Here is a 13,165-nt window from a genome sequence, read left to right on the forward strand (position 1 = left end):
ATGGGCGTGTGTTTCTTTTCAGGAGGAAAACTGTTCTCCAGTCCTGGGGTATATTATAGGGTTAATGGCAAACTCCAAGAGTGTTTACACCAAGGGGGCCTTTTCAGCCCGCTGCTGCCAGTGCCCCCATCCCTGTGGTGAGCCCCGCCAAACCACCCCTCCACAGGAGGCCCTCCAACACTAGCAGGAGGGGATAAGCACACATCTTTCTACTGCACCATCTTGAACCAGAAGTCCAAAGAAATATTTTTTAATCCTAAAATTTTTATGGAATCACAGAAGACCACCAAATAGGAGAAAGAAGGTTGGAAGCATCACACTTTCTGATTTCAAATTGCATTACAAAACTACAGTAACTAAAACTGTATGGTACTGGCATAAGAAAGAGCCACACAGACTAAAAGAACAGAAGTGAGAGCCTGGAAATAAAACCCTGCATATATGGTCTTCTAATATTTAACAACAGAGCCCAGAATATTCACTTGAGAAAGAATAGTCTTTTTAAAAAATGGTGCTGGCAAAACTGGATAATAAAAAGAACAAAATTGGACCCCTATCCTGCACAAATAAAGGTTATCTTGAAATGAATTAAAGACTTAAACATACGAACTAAAATCATAAAACTCCTAGAATAAAATAGGAAAAACCTCCCCAACACTGGTACTGTCAATGATTTCTTCGGATGTGAGCTCCAAAACACAAAGAACAAAAGTAAAAAACTGGGACTATATCAAACTACAAAGCTTCTTTACAGTAAAAGAAATAAAAGGAGTAGGCAACTAATGAAATAAAGCATTTTCAAACCTATAAAGCCACAGGACTGGAAAAGGTCAGTCTTCATTCCAAACCAAGAGAAAGGCAATGCCAAACAATGCTCAAACTACCGCACAATTGCACTCATCTCACACACTAGTAAAGTCATGCTCAAAATTCTCCAAGCCAGGCTTCAGCAATATGTGAACCGTGAACTTCCAGATGTTCAACCAGGTTTTAGAAAAGGCAGAGGCACCAGAGATCAAATTGCCAACATCCGCTGGATCATGGAGAAAGCAAGAGAGTTCCAGAAAAACATCTATTTCTGCTTCATTGACTATGCCAAAGCCTTTGACTGTGTGGATCACAATAAACTGTGAAGCATTCTGAAAGAGATGGGAATACCAGACCACCTGACCTGCCTCTTGAGAAACCTGTATGCAGGTCAGGAAGCAACAGTGAGAACTGGACATGGAACAACAGACTGGTGCCAAATAGGAAAAGGAGTATGTCAAGGTTGTATATTGTCACCCTGCTTATTTAACTTATATGCAGAGTACATCATGAGGAACGCTGGGCTGGAAGAAGCACAAGCTGGAATCAAGATTGCCGGGAGAAATATCAATAACCTCAGATATGCAGATGACACCACCCTTATGGCAGAAAGTGAAGAGGAACTAAAAAGCCTCTTGATGCAAGTGGAAGAGGAGAGTGAAAAAGTTGGCTTAAAGCTCAACATTCAGAAAACTAAGATCATGGCATCTGGTCCCATCACTTCATGGGAAATACATGGGGAAACAGTGTCAGACTGTATTTTTCTGGGCTCCAAAATCACTGAGGATGCTGATTGCAGCCATGAAATTAAAAGACGCTTACTCCTTGGAAGGAAAGTTATGACCAACCTAGATAGTATATTAAAAAGCAGAGACATTACTTTGCCAACCAAGGTCCGTCTAGTCAAGGCTATGGTTTTTCCTGTAGTCATGTATGGATGTGAGAATTGGACTGTGAAGAAAGCTGATCGCCGAAGAATTGATGCTTTTGAACTGTGGTGCTGGAGAAGAATCTTGAGAGTCCCTTGGACTGCAAGGAGATCCAACCAGTCCATTCTAAGGGAGATCGATCCTGGGTGTTCATTGGAAGGACTGATGCTAAAGCTGAAACTCCAATACTTTGGCCACCTCATGCGAAGGGTTGACTCACTGGAAAAGACTCTGATGCTGGGAAGGATTGGAGGTGGGAGGAAAAGGGGATGACAGAGAATGAGATGGCTGGATGGCATCACCGACTCGATGGACATGAGTTTGAGTGAACTCCAGGAGTTGGTGATGGAAAGCGAGGCCTGGCGTGCTGTGATTCATGGGGTCGCAAAGAGTCGGACACAACTGAGCGACTGAACTAACTAAGTGGTTTTCAGGGCCCTAAGGATTGGGGGCAGGAGGAGATGGGGACGACAGAGAATGAGATGGCTGGATGGCATCACCGACTCGATGGACATGAGTTTGAGTGAACTCCAGGAGTTGGTGATGGACAGGGAGGCCTGGCGTGCTGTGATTCATGGGGTCACAAAGAGTCGGTCACGACTGAGCGACTGAACTGAACTGAACTGATATCTTAATGAGTTAATATTCTAAATATATGGAACTTCTACAACTCAATAGCAGAATACAAATGATCCAATTAGAAAATAAGTAGAAGATTTGAATAGACATTTTCTTTAAAATAGACATGTGCTGTGCTGTGCTCAGTCACTCAGTCACGTCCAACTCTTTGCAACCCCACAGACTGTAGCCCGCCTGGCTCTATCCATGGGGACTCTCCAGGCAAGAATACTGGAGTGGGTTGCCATTTTCTCCTCCAGGGGATCTTCCTGACCCAGGGATCGAACCCAGGTCTCCCACATTGCAAGCGGATTCTTTACCATGTGAGTCAGCAGCGAAGCCCATACAAATAGCCAAAACGTGCATGAAAAGATACTCAACGTGGTTAACCATTAGGGAAGTCAAAGTTAAATCACAAGAAGAGATCACCGTACATCATTTAGAGTGGCTATTATGAAAAAGGAAGGCTATTATTAGAGAAAGAAATAGCAACCCACTCCAGTATTCTTGCCTGGAAAATTCCATGGACAGAGGAGCCTGGTGGGCTACAGTCCATGGGGTCGCAAAGAGTCAGGCACGACTGAGCAACGAACACTGTTATGAAAAAGATGAGATAAATAATGTGGCTGAGGATGTGCAGAAAAGTAAACCTCTGTGAGCCACTGATGAGAAGATATATAAACTGGTACAGCCACTATGTGAAACAGTATGAAGCTCCTGATAAAATTAAAAGTAGAACTATCACCTGAAAAAAAATGTTCTACAATTAGATGGTTGTGGTTATACAACTCTGTGAATATAGTAAAAGCAAGGAAATGTACACTTTAAATGGGAGAAATTTATGATATGCAAATTACATCTTAAAAAGCTGTTAAAAAAGAAAAGTAATATGTTTTGTAGTTGCTTTAAAAGTATGGTTTCTGGAAGCAACTTGGTTACAGGAAATAACTCCATGTCAACTTTCTGGATTTCTTTTTAAAACTGCCAAGTTATTTTTCCTAAGGAGAAAAATGGAACTACAGCAAACAAACTATATTGTCTTCCCCAAGAGTCTAAAATGAAACGGGCTCTAATAATATACCTCAACACAGCTTTAAGTCACAATCAAGTCTTAAATACTTTTGGACAAAGACCGTTGCCAACTGTACAAGATTAAAATGTGAATGACCTGAAGTGTCAACTTCAAATCACAAACAAAACAGCCTGCAAAGCTAAGCATCAAAATGAAAGCAGGCATCAGGGTCCCGGGCAGGAGAGGAGCGCACAGGGCTGACAGCCAACCACCCTGGCACACACACCCAGCTTCCCGAGGCTCAGGGAGGAGTCAGTCCTCTCCTGGCCCCGCACTCAGGCCCAAGCCCCACAGAGGGAACCCCCGCTTACCTGCCGGGACTCCCTGGGGACTGTTCCTCTCCGTCAGGCAGCACCAGCACCAGCTTCCAAAACACACGCTCCTGCCGCCTTGGGAGGTGCTCAGCCACGAGGGCCGGCAGGTCCAGGGGTGCCCATGCCGCGTCACTGGGGACAGAGCACCACAGCTAAGTCACCTGCAAGCCCCCAGCAGGAGCAGCAGGCAGGGCGGGCAGGGGTGACCAACCTTAGCAGCTGCTGGTAGAAGTGCTGGACCTTCATCTGGTGCGCCACCATGTCCCTGAGCCACCTTAACCTGTGAAGGAGGAGCCACACGAAGGAGTCCTACGTGAGGCCCACTCAGCACCCACGGGGGAGGAGGACAAGCCTCTAGAGATGTTCTGAGTGCAAGGTGATTGGGTAACAAGTGTCTCCCAGTGGGGAATACTCAGGAGACCAAGAACTTTTTCTGATGAAGAAATAGTTTAGTCAGAGGACTTGTTCATTTCACAACTATCAAGCAGTTATCTACTGTGTGCCAGTCACGGCAGATCAGCAGTAAACAAACAAAAATCCTAACCGTTAGAATACATGCTCTCACAGGGAAAGAAGGGCCCCTGTAGTAGATGGCGTGGCCGGCATCATGGGCATGCTATGGACATACACAGGGTGCTCAGAGATGACCAGGGAGCACAGACCAGAAGGAAACAAGAGGAGCCAGCATGAGGATTTCCAGGGCACAGGCCAGGCCATGTCAGGAGTGGCCATGGCATGCACACAGAAGGAGCACAGGGAGAGCAGTGGGCTAGCCAGGGGCAGAAGTGGGCCACCGTGGACAGACTCAGAGAGGAGTCCGGGGACCTCAGTGAGAATGTGCGGCGACCTGACTGCTATGGTGATGAGAACACCAGGCTGTAGGCGCCAAGGGCAGAAACCGGCTATGTGAGCAACGGCTGGTGGTGGAGGCGGTGAGGGGCGAGCTGCAGGGTGGTGGGTCTGAGTCCGGAGGTGACCCAGTGCAGGGAGGTCAGACTAGTCCCTGTGAGACAGAGAAGGCACTGAGTGCAGCGGGCCAGAAGAGCAGGTTCCAAACTTGAGCTGGGGACACCAGGAGGAAGCCCTGACTGGTGATGTATGAAGGGAGTTGTCAGCGTGCAGGATGGGAAAAGATTATAGGGAAAGAAGCGGAGGAGAAGGGGCAGGGGGCTGGGCTGGAGGGGTGATGGTAGAGGGACACAGAGAGGGTCGTCCTGACGCAGGTAAAGCAGCCTCGACTCCAGGATGCAGCAGGGCCAAGGCTGCCACGGGTCACAGAGAACCCGGAATGCCCAGACCACACACAGCGCATCAGAGACAGGCTTGCGCTGTCACCACCCTGCTTCTAGACGCAGGCCCAGGACTGGGGACCTGAGCGGCTGCATAGTTTGTCAGCAGTGTGGACCTGGTTCTCAGAGAGAGCACCTCGTGACAGCCTGGGAAGGACAAGGCAGGCCCTAAGGCCCTAGCACAGTGGGCTGCTACTGTCCCTTCACGTGGCCCTCCTAGGCCCGTCACTGGGAGGTCCTCTCCAGAGGTGACAGTGGCGTGGTCTGAAGAGAGAGGTCAAGCCCTGCGGGGCCAGGATTGCACAGCTGAAGCCAGAACCGGGGCAGGGATCCAGGCACCTGTGGAGTGGCCAAGAGGAGTAGCAGGGAGGGCCATGCAAGGAGACACAGAGAGGCAGCCTGAGAGGCAAGACCAGAAAGCGGAGGAAGAGCTGCTAAAATGCTGCAGCAGAGCCAGAATGGCAGAGGACGGGGGTGGGGGTGGGGGTGAGGCGAGCATGGACCTCTGGCTCCACTAACAAGAGTGGCCGTGATGCGTCCATGAGTCAGGGAGGTGAGGAGAAAGCACCTAATTCCAGGTAATTCGATTGGCAGGACCAGGAGTTGTGTCAAGGGGAAACAGTGAGTGAAACACAGCAGGTAGAGCAAGCGGCACTCCAGAAGCGCAACTCTCCATCTGTCTGCATCGCCGCTGGCCCCACCTGTCTGCCCTGGACACACACGCGTTAATCCACGCTCCTAAGGCCAGCTGCGCCAGGAGGCACTTGGGAGGCCCCGGGTGCTGACCTGGTGCAGGAGATGCCCACTCTCCCCGCGTGGCCCAGGTCCAGGAGGCCCTTCGCCAGGTGCTCCTCCGCAATGGGGCACTCCGCGCTGGGCACCAGCGCCCTCAGTCGGTCGTTCACATCCACACAGCAGGGCGCTGCAGGGAAGGCCCGCATCTGGCGCCTTAGCTTCTTGCGGGCTGCAACAGCTTCTCTCCACCTGGAGGACAGACATCACTAGGTGTTGTAAAGGTCTGCCACAGGGCAAATGCAAAACACGTCCAGCGTTAACAGGGGAAACATCTTCTTCTGCCAACATGCTTAGGTCTATTTCAGCAACAGATCTCAAACTGAGAAATTAATCACAACTAATGAAATTAAAAGACGCTTGCTCCTTGGAAGGAAAGTTATGACCAACCTAGATAGTATATTAAAAAGCAGAGACATTATTTTGCCAACCAAGGTCCGTCTAGTCAAGGCTATGGTTTTTCCCGTGGTCATGTATGGATGTGAGAATTGGACTGTGAAGAAAGCTGATCGCCGAAGAATTGATGCTTTTGAACTGTGGTGTTGGAGAAGACTCTTGCGAGTCCCTTGGACTACAGGGAGATCCAACCAGTCCATTCTAAAGGAGATCAATCCTGGGTGTTCATTGGAAGGATTGATGCTAAAGCTGAAACTCCAATACTTTGGCCACCTCATGTGACGAGTTGACTCACTGGAAAAGAGTCTGATGCTGGGAAGGATTGGGGGCGGGAGGAGAAGGGGACGACAGAGAATGAGATGGCTGGATGGCATCACCGACTCGATGGACATGAGTTTGAGTGAACTCCGGGAGTTGGTGATGGACAGGGAGGCCTGGCGTGCTGTGTTTCATGGGGTCGCAGAGTCGGTCACGACTGAGCGACTGGACTGAACTGAAAGCTCAGGTGCGGGGATGCATAACAGAGAATGAGTGGTGGTGGGCAATGAAACTACTGAGCCTGAGACTGAATGCTGGGACTTCCCTGGTGTTAGGAACCTGTCTTCCAACGCAGGGGACACAGGTGTGATCCCTGGTCAGGATCTAAAATTCCACATGTCGGGAGGCAACGAAGCCCCTGTGCCACAACTAGAGAGAAGTCCACACAGCACAAAGAAGATGTGACACAGACAAATAAATATTAAAAAAAGAGTGAATGCTGAACAGTGCTTGGAGGTCAATTTGCTGATATGGATACAAACACAGATACATGTACCCTTTGACCTAGCAAACACCACCGACAGGAATCTCTCTCCAGACACTGCAGGCAGGTGTGTGAAATGTCTGTACAAGGATGGCCACTGCAGCACTCTCTGTCATAGCTAGAGAGGAGAAGCCATGCTGAAGTCCAGTGGGGGGCCAGGTACTGTCCAGCGCCCTGACGACAACGGAGAGGGACCACTGCACTACTGCAGTCAGGCCTCCACCTCATGTCAGAGGGCGTCAAGGAAGGTCCAGCACAGAGCAGTGAGCATGCTCCCACCTGTGCCAACCACCACGCAAAGCTCAGAGGCCCTCGTGGATGGAGACTCATTTCTCACTAAATCCCCTTTTATACAGTTATAGCTGTCAAGCACCCTATTACTTTTTTTAAATGTTATTATGAAATCAATCACCCTTCATCCATAACCCATGTACCCCCATTTTAAAGACTAATGATAAATCAAACACCCACACCCTTCCATGCGGTTAAGAAGTAGTGGCCATGAGCAGCCACGGGCCCTGCTCAGTCACTCATCCTCTTGTTCCCAAAGGTAACCACTGTGTCAGCTTTTTGTCGGTTATTTTCTTTCCTTCCTTTAGGGTTGTACTACTATACATAAATCTGAAACAACCTGTTTAGTTGGAATAGACAGTTTAGATGTTGTACACATTTCCCCAAGAACTGTTTTTCTTTTCACTAAAAACTGTTTTACAAATTCATCTGTACAGTGTACACAGCTATCACTTGACTTGTTCATGGTCATCTCCTGGTGTCCAGCACATTGGATAAACAGCAGAAGGCTACCTATAAATATTTGCTGAAATACAGAACAGTTCCCACATCCCAATCTAATTCTTTACTTAGTTTATACCCTTTAGGAAGGAACATATTACATGTGTGTACTGTCAACTGTGAGAGCAGAATCTTGGTAAAGGATACTCTGTGTGCACTGACTCTATCTGTAAGGACATGGACTCACCGCTGGAGATACTTGCAGAAGCACTGAAGCTCCTGCAGGGTCTCTTTCGCAGTCTGGAAAATTTCCTCCCCGAGAAAAAAGTCCACCAGATGGGCAAAGACGTCCTCAGAGCAACGGGCCACACGAACCCTCTGGTCTGTCTCCACTGCACTCCTAGGGAACAGGGCAATCGATCACCATAAGAGACACTGCACCCAAGGTCCCACACAGGGCCTGCCTGGAAGTATACAAGTCCACGTCCTTAACTCTAAAATGAAATCATGTCGTCACCGTAAGAAAAGCTTGAAAATTTTATTTCATATAAGGCACAGACATCCGAAAAGACAGATGGAAAAAGAACTAAAGTGGTACAGGGTATAAGGTTATAGATCCAACATGGCCCTTATAAACAGTCAAGAAATAAACCTTTATTTTATAGTTAGAAATTTCATTTTTAAATGGTCGTTGAAACAACTAAACTATCTTCTCATCAACGATATCTGATGAGAAGTTTATTATCAAATTTATTAGCCACAAAGTCAAAGAAGCTCAAACAGGCAAGACCCACTTCCAATAGCTATCCTCTATCGTGGGTAGAACAGCAGTTGCCCTGCATGTCAATGAGTCCCAGGTGTTGCTATCTCCTAATAACCCTGCCTGGGAATGCTGCTGCTGCTAAGTCACTTCAGTCGTGTCCAACTCTGTGTGACCCCATAGACGGAAGCCCACCAGGCTCCCCCTTCCCTGGGATTCTCCAGGCAAGAACACTGGAGTGGGTTGCCATTTCCTTCTCTAATGTGTGAAAGTGAAAAGTGAAAGTGAAGTGAAGTCACTCAGTCGTGTCCGACCCTTAGCGACCCCACGGACTGCAGCCCACCAGGCTCCTCCATCCATGAGGTTTTCTAGGCAAGAGTACTGGAGTGGCTTGCCATTGCCTTCTCCTGCCTGGGAATAAGAACAAATACCCATCATTTGTGAGGTCTCTTGTTATAGGAAGCAGTGAAATAGACTCCCAATTAATAAAAATGGAAAGAAATATTCAACAACACAATCTGCCTCCTAGGTGTGTCTCCATCTGCACCAGAGGCTGCAGGCCTGTCCCAGCAGAAATGAAACACAAGGACAGATTTCCAAGCACAGTCGAACCTCTCTTTCCTGAAGCTTGGCATTGAAGTTCTTAAGTAAGATAACGCAAAGGAATCTTTTGACGTATGAAACAAGGGAACGGATCTTCTACTTATGAAAAATGAACAGTGTGGAAAAGACTATCAGCAAATTCTTTTGCTACCAGACACATCCCCAAGCCCAGGGCAGGGTCTACAGGAAGACGAGAGTAGTGAGGGCCTCTCTGGCAGTAACAGGCACAAGCACAGGGAGGGCCTGTTAGTGTCTAGTTAACCAGCAGATACATTCCACGTGCAGATGAAAGCCAGCCAGCCTGAGCTAACCCTCCTCCTGCCCACCCATGCGCCCTACACGGAAGGACACCAGAGCTTCACTTACTTCAACTCTTGGGAGCAGGTTTCTCTCACACATTCTGTCACCACAACTTCTGTCAGCTCTGCGGCCAGGTCCTGGCTCAGCTGAGTTAACACCAATTCTCTCTCTTGTTTCAACCTAAAGGTAAAAGAAAAAGAGCACAAGAGTCACCATACTCTGTGAACTTGCAAGAGGGGATTTGAGCTATGCTGTCTGAGTCGGCAGACCTGACCCCCCTGGTCCCAGCAGAAGGTCACACAGCCACCCCTACTCCCATTCCCCTGACCATCACCCATGCCCTGGGCCACAGTGTACGAAGCTGCGGGGTGACCTGTGAGTCCAACTAACTCAGCAAGGGCATCCGAGGCCATGGAAGGCTCTCTCCTGCAGCCACACTGCCCCCTGCGCAGCAGGGGTGAGACACTCGCCTCTCCTCTTCAGCCCGCCGCCTCTCTTCCTCCTTCCGCTCCCTTTCCTGGGCGACTTCTTCAGTTGCAATGTGCCTCAGAATGCCTGTGGTTGTAGCTGTTAACAGCTCCTCCATAGCAGCATTGGAAACACTAGACAGAGCAAAGTGGAAACTGTTCTAAATAAATAATACAAGCCACACAAACCATATTACTAGACTTCTAACACTGGCAAGGAAAAAAGTATCTACCTGGTTTCTATTAAGTTGATGCAAAAGTAACTGCAGTTTTGCACTGCTGAAATTTGTAGTTCGATATTGGAATATTCTTAAATGTGGTTGTTATAGATCATTTTAATGTGCATTTCTTGCTTTATGTTTTTTGCTAATGACTTACTACTTGCTGTTTATTTTATATTTATTTTAGACTATAAAAATGATGTTAAAACAAAAAGAAATTTGAGCGATAGTTTTTTTAATTTTTATTTTTAGGCCATGACGTACAGCATGTGGGAGCTTAGTTCCCTGACCAGGGATCACACCCGCACCCCCTGCAGTGGAAGTACAGAGTCTTAACCACTGGACTACCAGGGAAGTCCCCTGAGCGATTTTTTTATCCTTATTCTAAGGAAGACATAAACAAACGGAAAGACATCCATGTTCACCAACTGGAAGACTTAATATTGTTAAGATGTTAACACCACCCAAAGCAATCTATAGATTCATTGCAATCATCAACAAAATCCCAATATAACTTTTTGCAGAAATAGGAAAACCCATCCTAAAATTCTTATGAAATTTAAAGGGTCTCCAAATAGGGAAACAGTCTTGAAAAAGAGAAACAAAGCTGAAGGATCACACTTTGTGACTTCAAAACTTATAACAACTTACAACAAAGTTATAGTAATGAAATCAAAACAGTAAGGTATCATAAAAACAGACATTCAGATCAATGGAATATAGAGCCCAGAAAGAAATCCTCACATATATGGTCAACTGATTTTGAAGAGGGATAGCAAAACCATTCAAAGAGGAAAGTACATTCTTTTCAACAGTAGTGCTAGGAAAACTGGATACCCACATACAAAAGAACAATGTTGGATCCTTATCTTGCTGCTCCTGCTAAGTCACTTCAGTCGTGTCCGACTCTGTGTGACCCCACAGACGGAAGCCCACCAGGCTCCCCTGTCCCTGGGATTCTCCAGGCAAGAACACTGGAGTGGGTTGCCATTTCCTTCTCCAATGTGTGAAAGTGAAAAGTGAAAGTGAAGTCACTCAGTCGAGTTCGACCCTTAGCGACCCCACGGACTGCAGCCTACCAGGCTCCTCCATCCATGGGATTTTCTAGGCAAGAGTACTGGAGTGGCTTGCCATTGCCTTCTCCGGGATCCTTATCTTACACAATATATAAAAATAAAATGGATCAAAAACAAACTTAAGAGCTAAAATTATAAAACTCTTAGAAGAAAACATAGGGCAAAATCGTCACAACACTGGATTTGACAGTGATTTCTTGAATATGATAACAAAAGCACAGGCAACAAAAGGAAAAAATAAACTGAACTACACAGAAATTAAAAATTGTTGTGCCTCAGAGGATGCACACTCAAAAGAGTGAAAAGACAATCCATAGATTGGGGGGAAATATTTGCATATCAAACACTACATAATGATTAACATCCAGAATATGAAAGAATTCCTACAACTCAACAAAAAAAAAATTCAAAAACGAGCAAAAGACTTAAGTACACATTTCTACAAACAAATGGCCAATAATTACAGGAAAAGATGCTCAATATGATTAGTCACTAGAGAAATGTAAATCAAAACCACAAGTTACTACTTCACACATTATGATGGTTATTACTTTAAAAAGAAAAAAAGGACAGCATGGATTAAAAGGATGTAGAGAAACTGGAACCCTTGTGCACTACTGGTGGGAATGCAAAAATGGTGCTGCTCCTACGAAAAATGGTTTGATGATTTCTCAAAAAAATTTAAAATAGCTCACATGATCCAGTAATTCTACTCCTAAGCACGTGCCCACAGGGACTGAAAGCAGGGGCTCAGTTATTCGTGCCCCAATGTTCACAGCAGCATCAGTCACAATAGCCAGAAGGTGAAAATAACAGCTTATTAAATAGCACCAGTGAATAAATAAAATGTGGCATGAATAGATATGTGTGTGTGTGTACGTGTGTGCATATATTAAATGGAATATTATTCGAAATAGAACTGGAAGTGGAAAGTGGTGATGAATACACTACGTTGTTAATAAAGCTAACGCCATTGAATTCTGCACTTAAAACGGTTAAAATGGTAAATTGTTATGTATATTTACCACAATAAAAAATTAAGCCCATGGAAATCATATTTATTTTTAACTCCATCAAATAGAAAGCATGTATCTAATTCTGGTATGTAAAAAAAAAACACGAACAAATCTATGAAAAAAGCTGATCCTTTTCTGTAACCTACATTTATACAGGTGAAATTATAGCCTTGCTTATCAGTGTGTTGCTTTATACGTACTAAAATTTTTAAAAGAAGTTTGAAATCCTTAAGACAGCCTAATTACTAATTAATCAGATTTTATTTAACTATTAGCTACAAAAGCTGCTTAGGAGTTTAGAAAGATTTTGATGTTACATCTATCAAGACTAGATTCTTAAAGTATTACACAAAATCAGATTTATAAAATTTGTAAATGTAGTCTGAAATGTCTAAGGAAATTTTATCATGGTATATAATGCAAATGGTATCAAATGTTTAAGGGAATTTAATCTGCCAAATTTATAAACTGAGACTTAATCTAAGATCAAGTGTTTTTATTTTTTAACAGAATGAACTACTTACTACTAGATTTTTTTTACTATTAGATTTTTAATCATGTTTAAAATTTAAAAAACAGGTTTCTAATTTACAACTTTAATAAACCTAACACTGCTCAAAACTCACACACACAGAGAAACCTGCAAACCGCACACACAGGTCAGGAACGTGAGGGATGCACCCACCTAGCAAGCAGGACCAACATCTGAGCCTGCACAAAGGGGCAGCTGTGCTCACTTGCTGAGAGGACGCGTCTGGAGGGACAGTAGGCGGCCCTGAGTGCAGACAGCCTCAGAACAGGAGACGCACCACACTTACCCCAGGGCTGTGGTTGCGAAGGCTGCCCCAGCAGCACCGACCTCCTCGAAGTCACTCTGAAGAACCTCCTGGATGAGCTCATCCACCACTTGGGCCAGGTCCTAAGGGGAGGGCAGAGGGTCAGGAGTGCTGGCCAAAGAAACACCGCCTCAT

The 13,165-nt window shown here is 45.8% G+C and overlaps 1 protein-coding gene across 4 annotated transcripts in view; it reads right to left on the minus strand.

The window, feature by feature from the left end:
- MCM3AP (minichromosome maintenance complex component 3 associated protein) overlaps nucleotides 1-13,165 on the minus strand; it is a 45,231-nt gene that overhangs the window by 14,567 nt on the left and 17,499 nt on the right. For all 4 annotated transcript variants that reach the window (XM_055415533.2, XM_055415544.2, XM_055415523.2 and 1 more), the window contains exons 14-20: nucleotides 13,013-13,113; nucleotides 9,885-10,016; nucleotides 9,481-9,594; nucleotides 7,999-8,151; nucleotides 5,816-6,013; nucleotides 3,952-4,020; nucleotides 3,738-3,872 (exon numbers count right to left, since the gene is read on the minus strand). In XM_055415533.2, the coding sequence (XP_055271508.2) occupies nucleotides 3,738-3,872; nucleotides 3,952-4,020; nucleotides 5,816-6,013; nucleotides 7,999-8,151; nucleotides 9,481-9,594; nucleotides 9,885-10,016; nucleotides 13,013-13,113 (902 nt within the window). The remainder of the gene's footprint in view (nucleotides 1-3,737; nucleotides 3,873-3,951; nucleotides 4,021-5,815; nucleotides 6,014-7,998; nucleotides 8,152-9,480; nucleotides 9,595-9,884; nucleotides 10,017-13,012; nucleotides 13,114-13,165) is intronic.

This window comes from Moschus berezovskii, chromosome 1, assembly GCF_049115385.1.
Source record: "Moschus berezovskii isolate FMDL1 chromosome 1, NW_MosBer_1.0, whole genome shotgun sequence".
NCBI lineage: Eukaryota > Metazoa > Chordata > Mammalia > Artiodactyla > Moschidae > Moschus > Moschus berezovskii.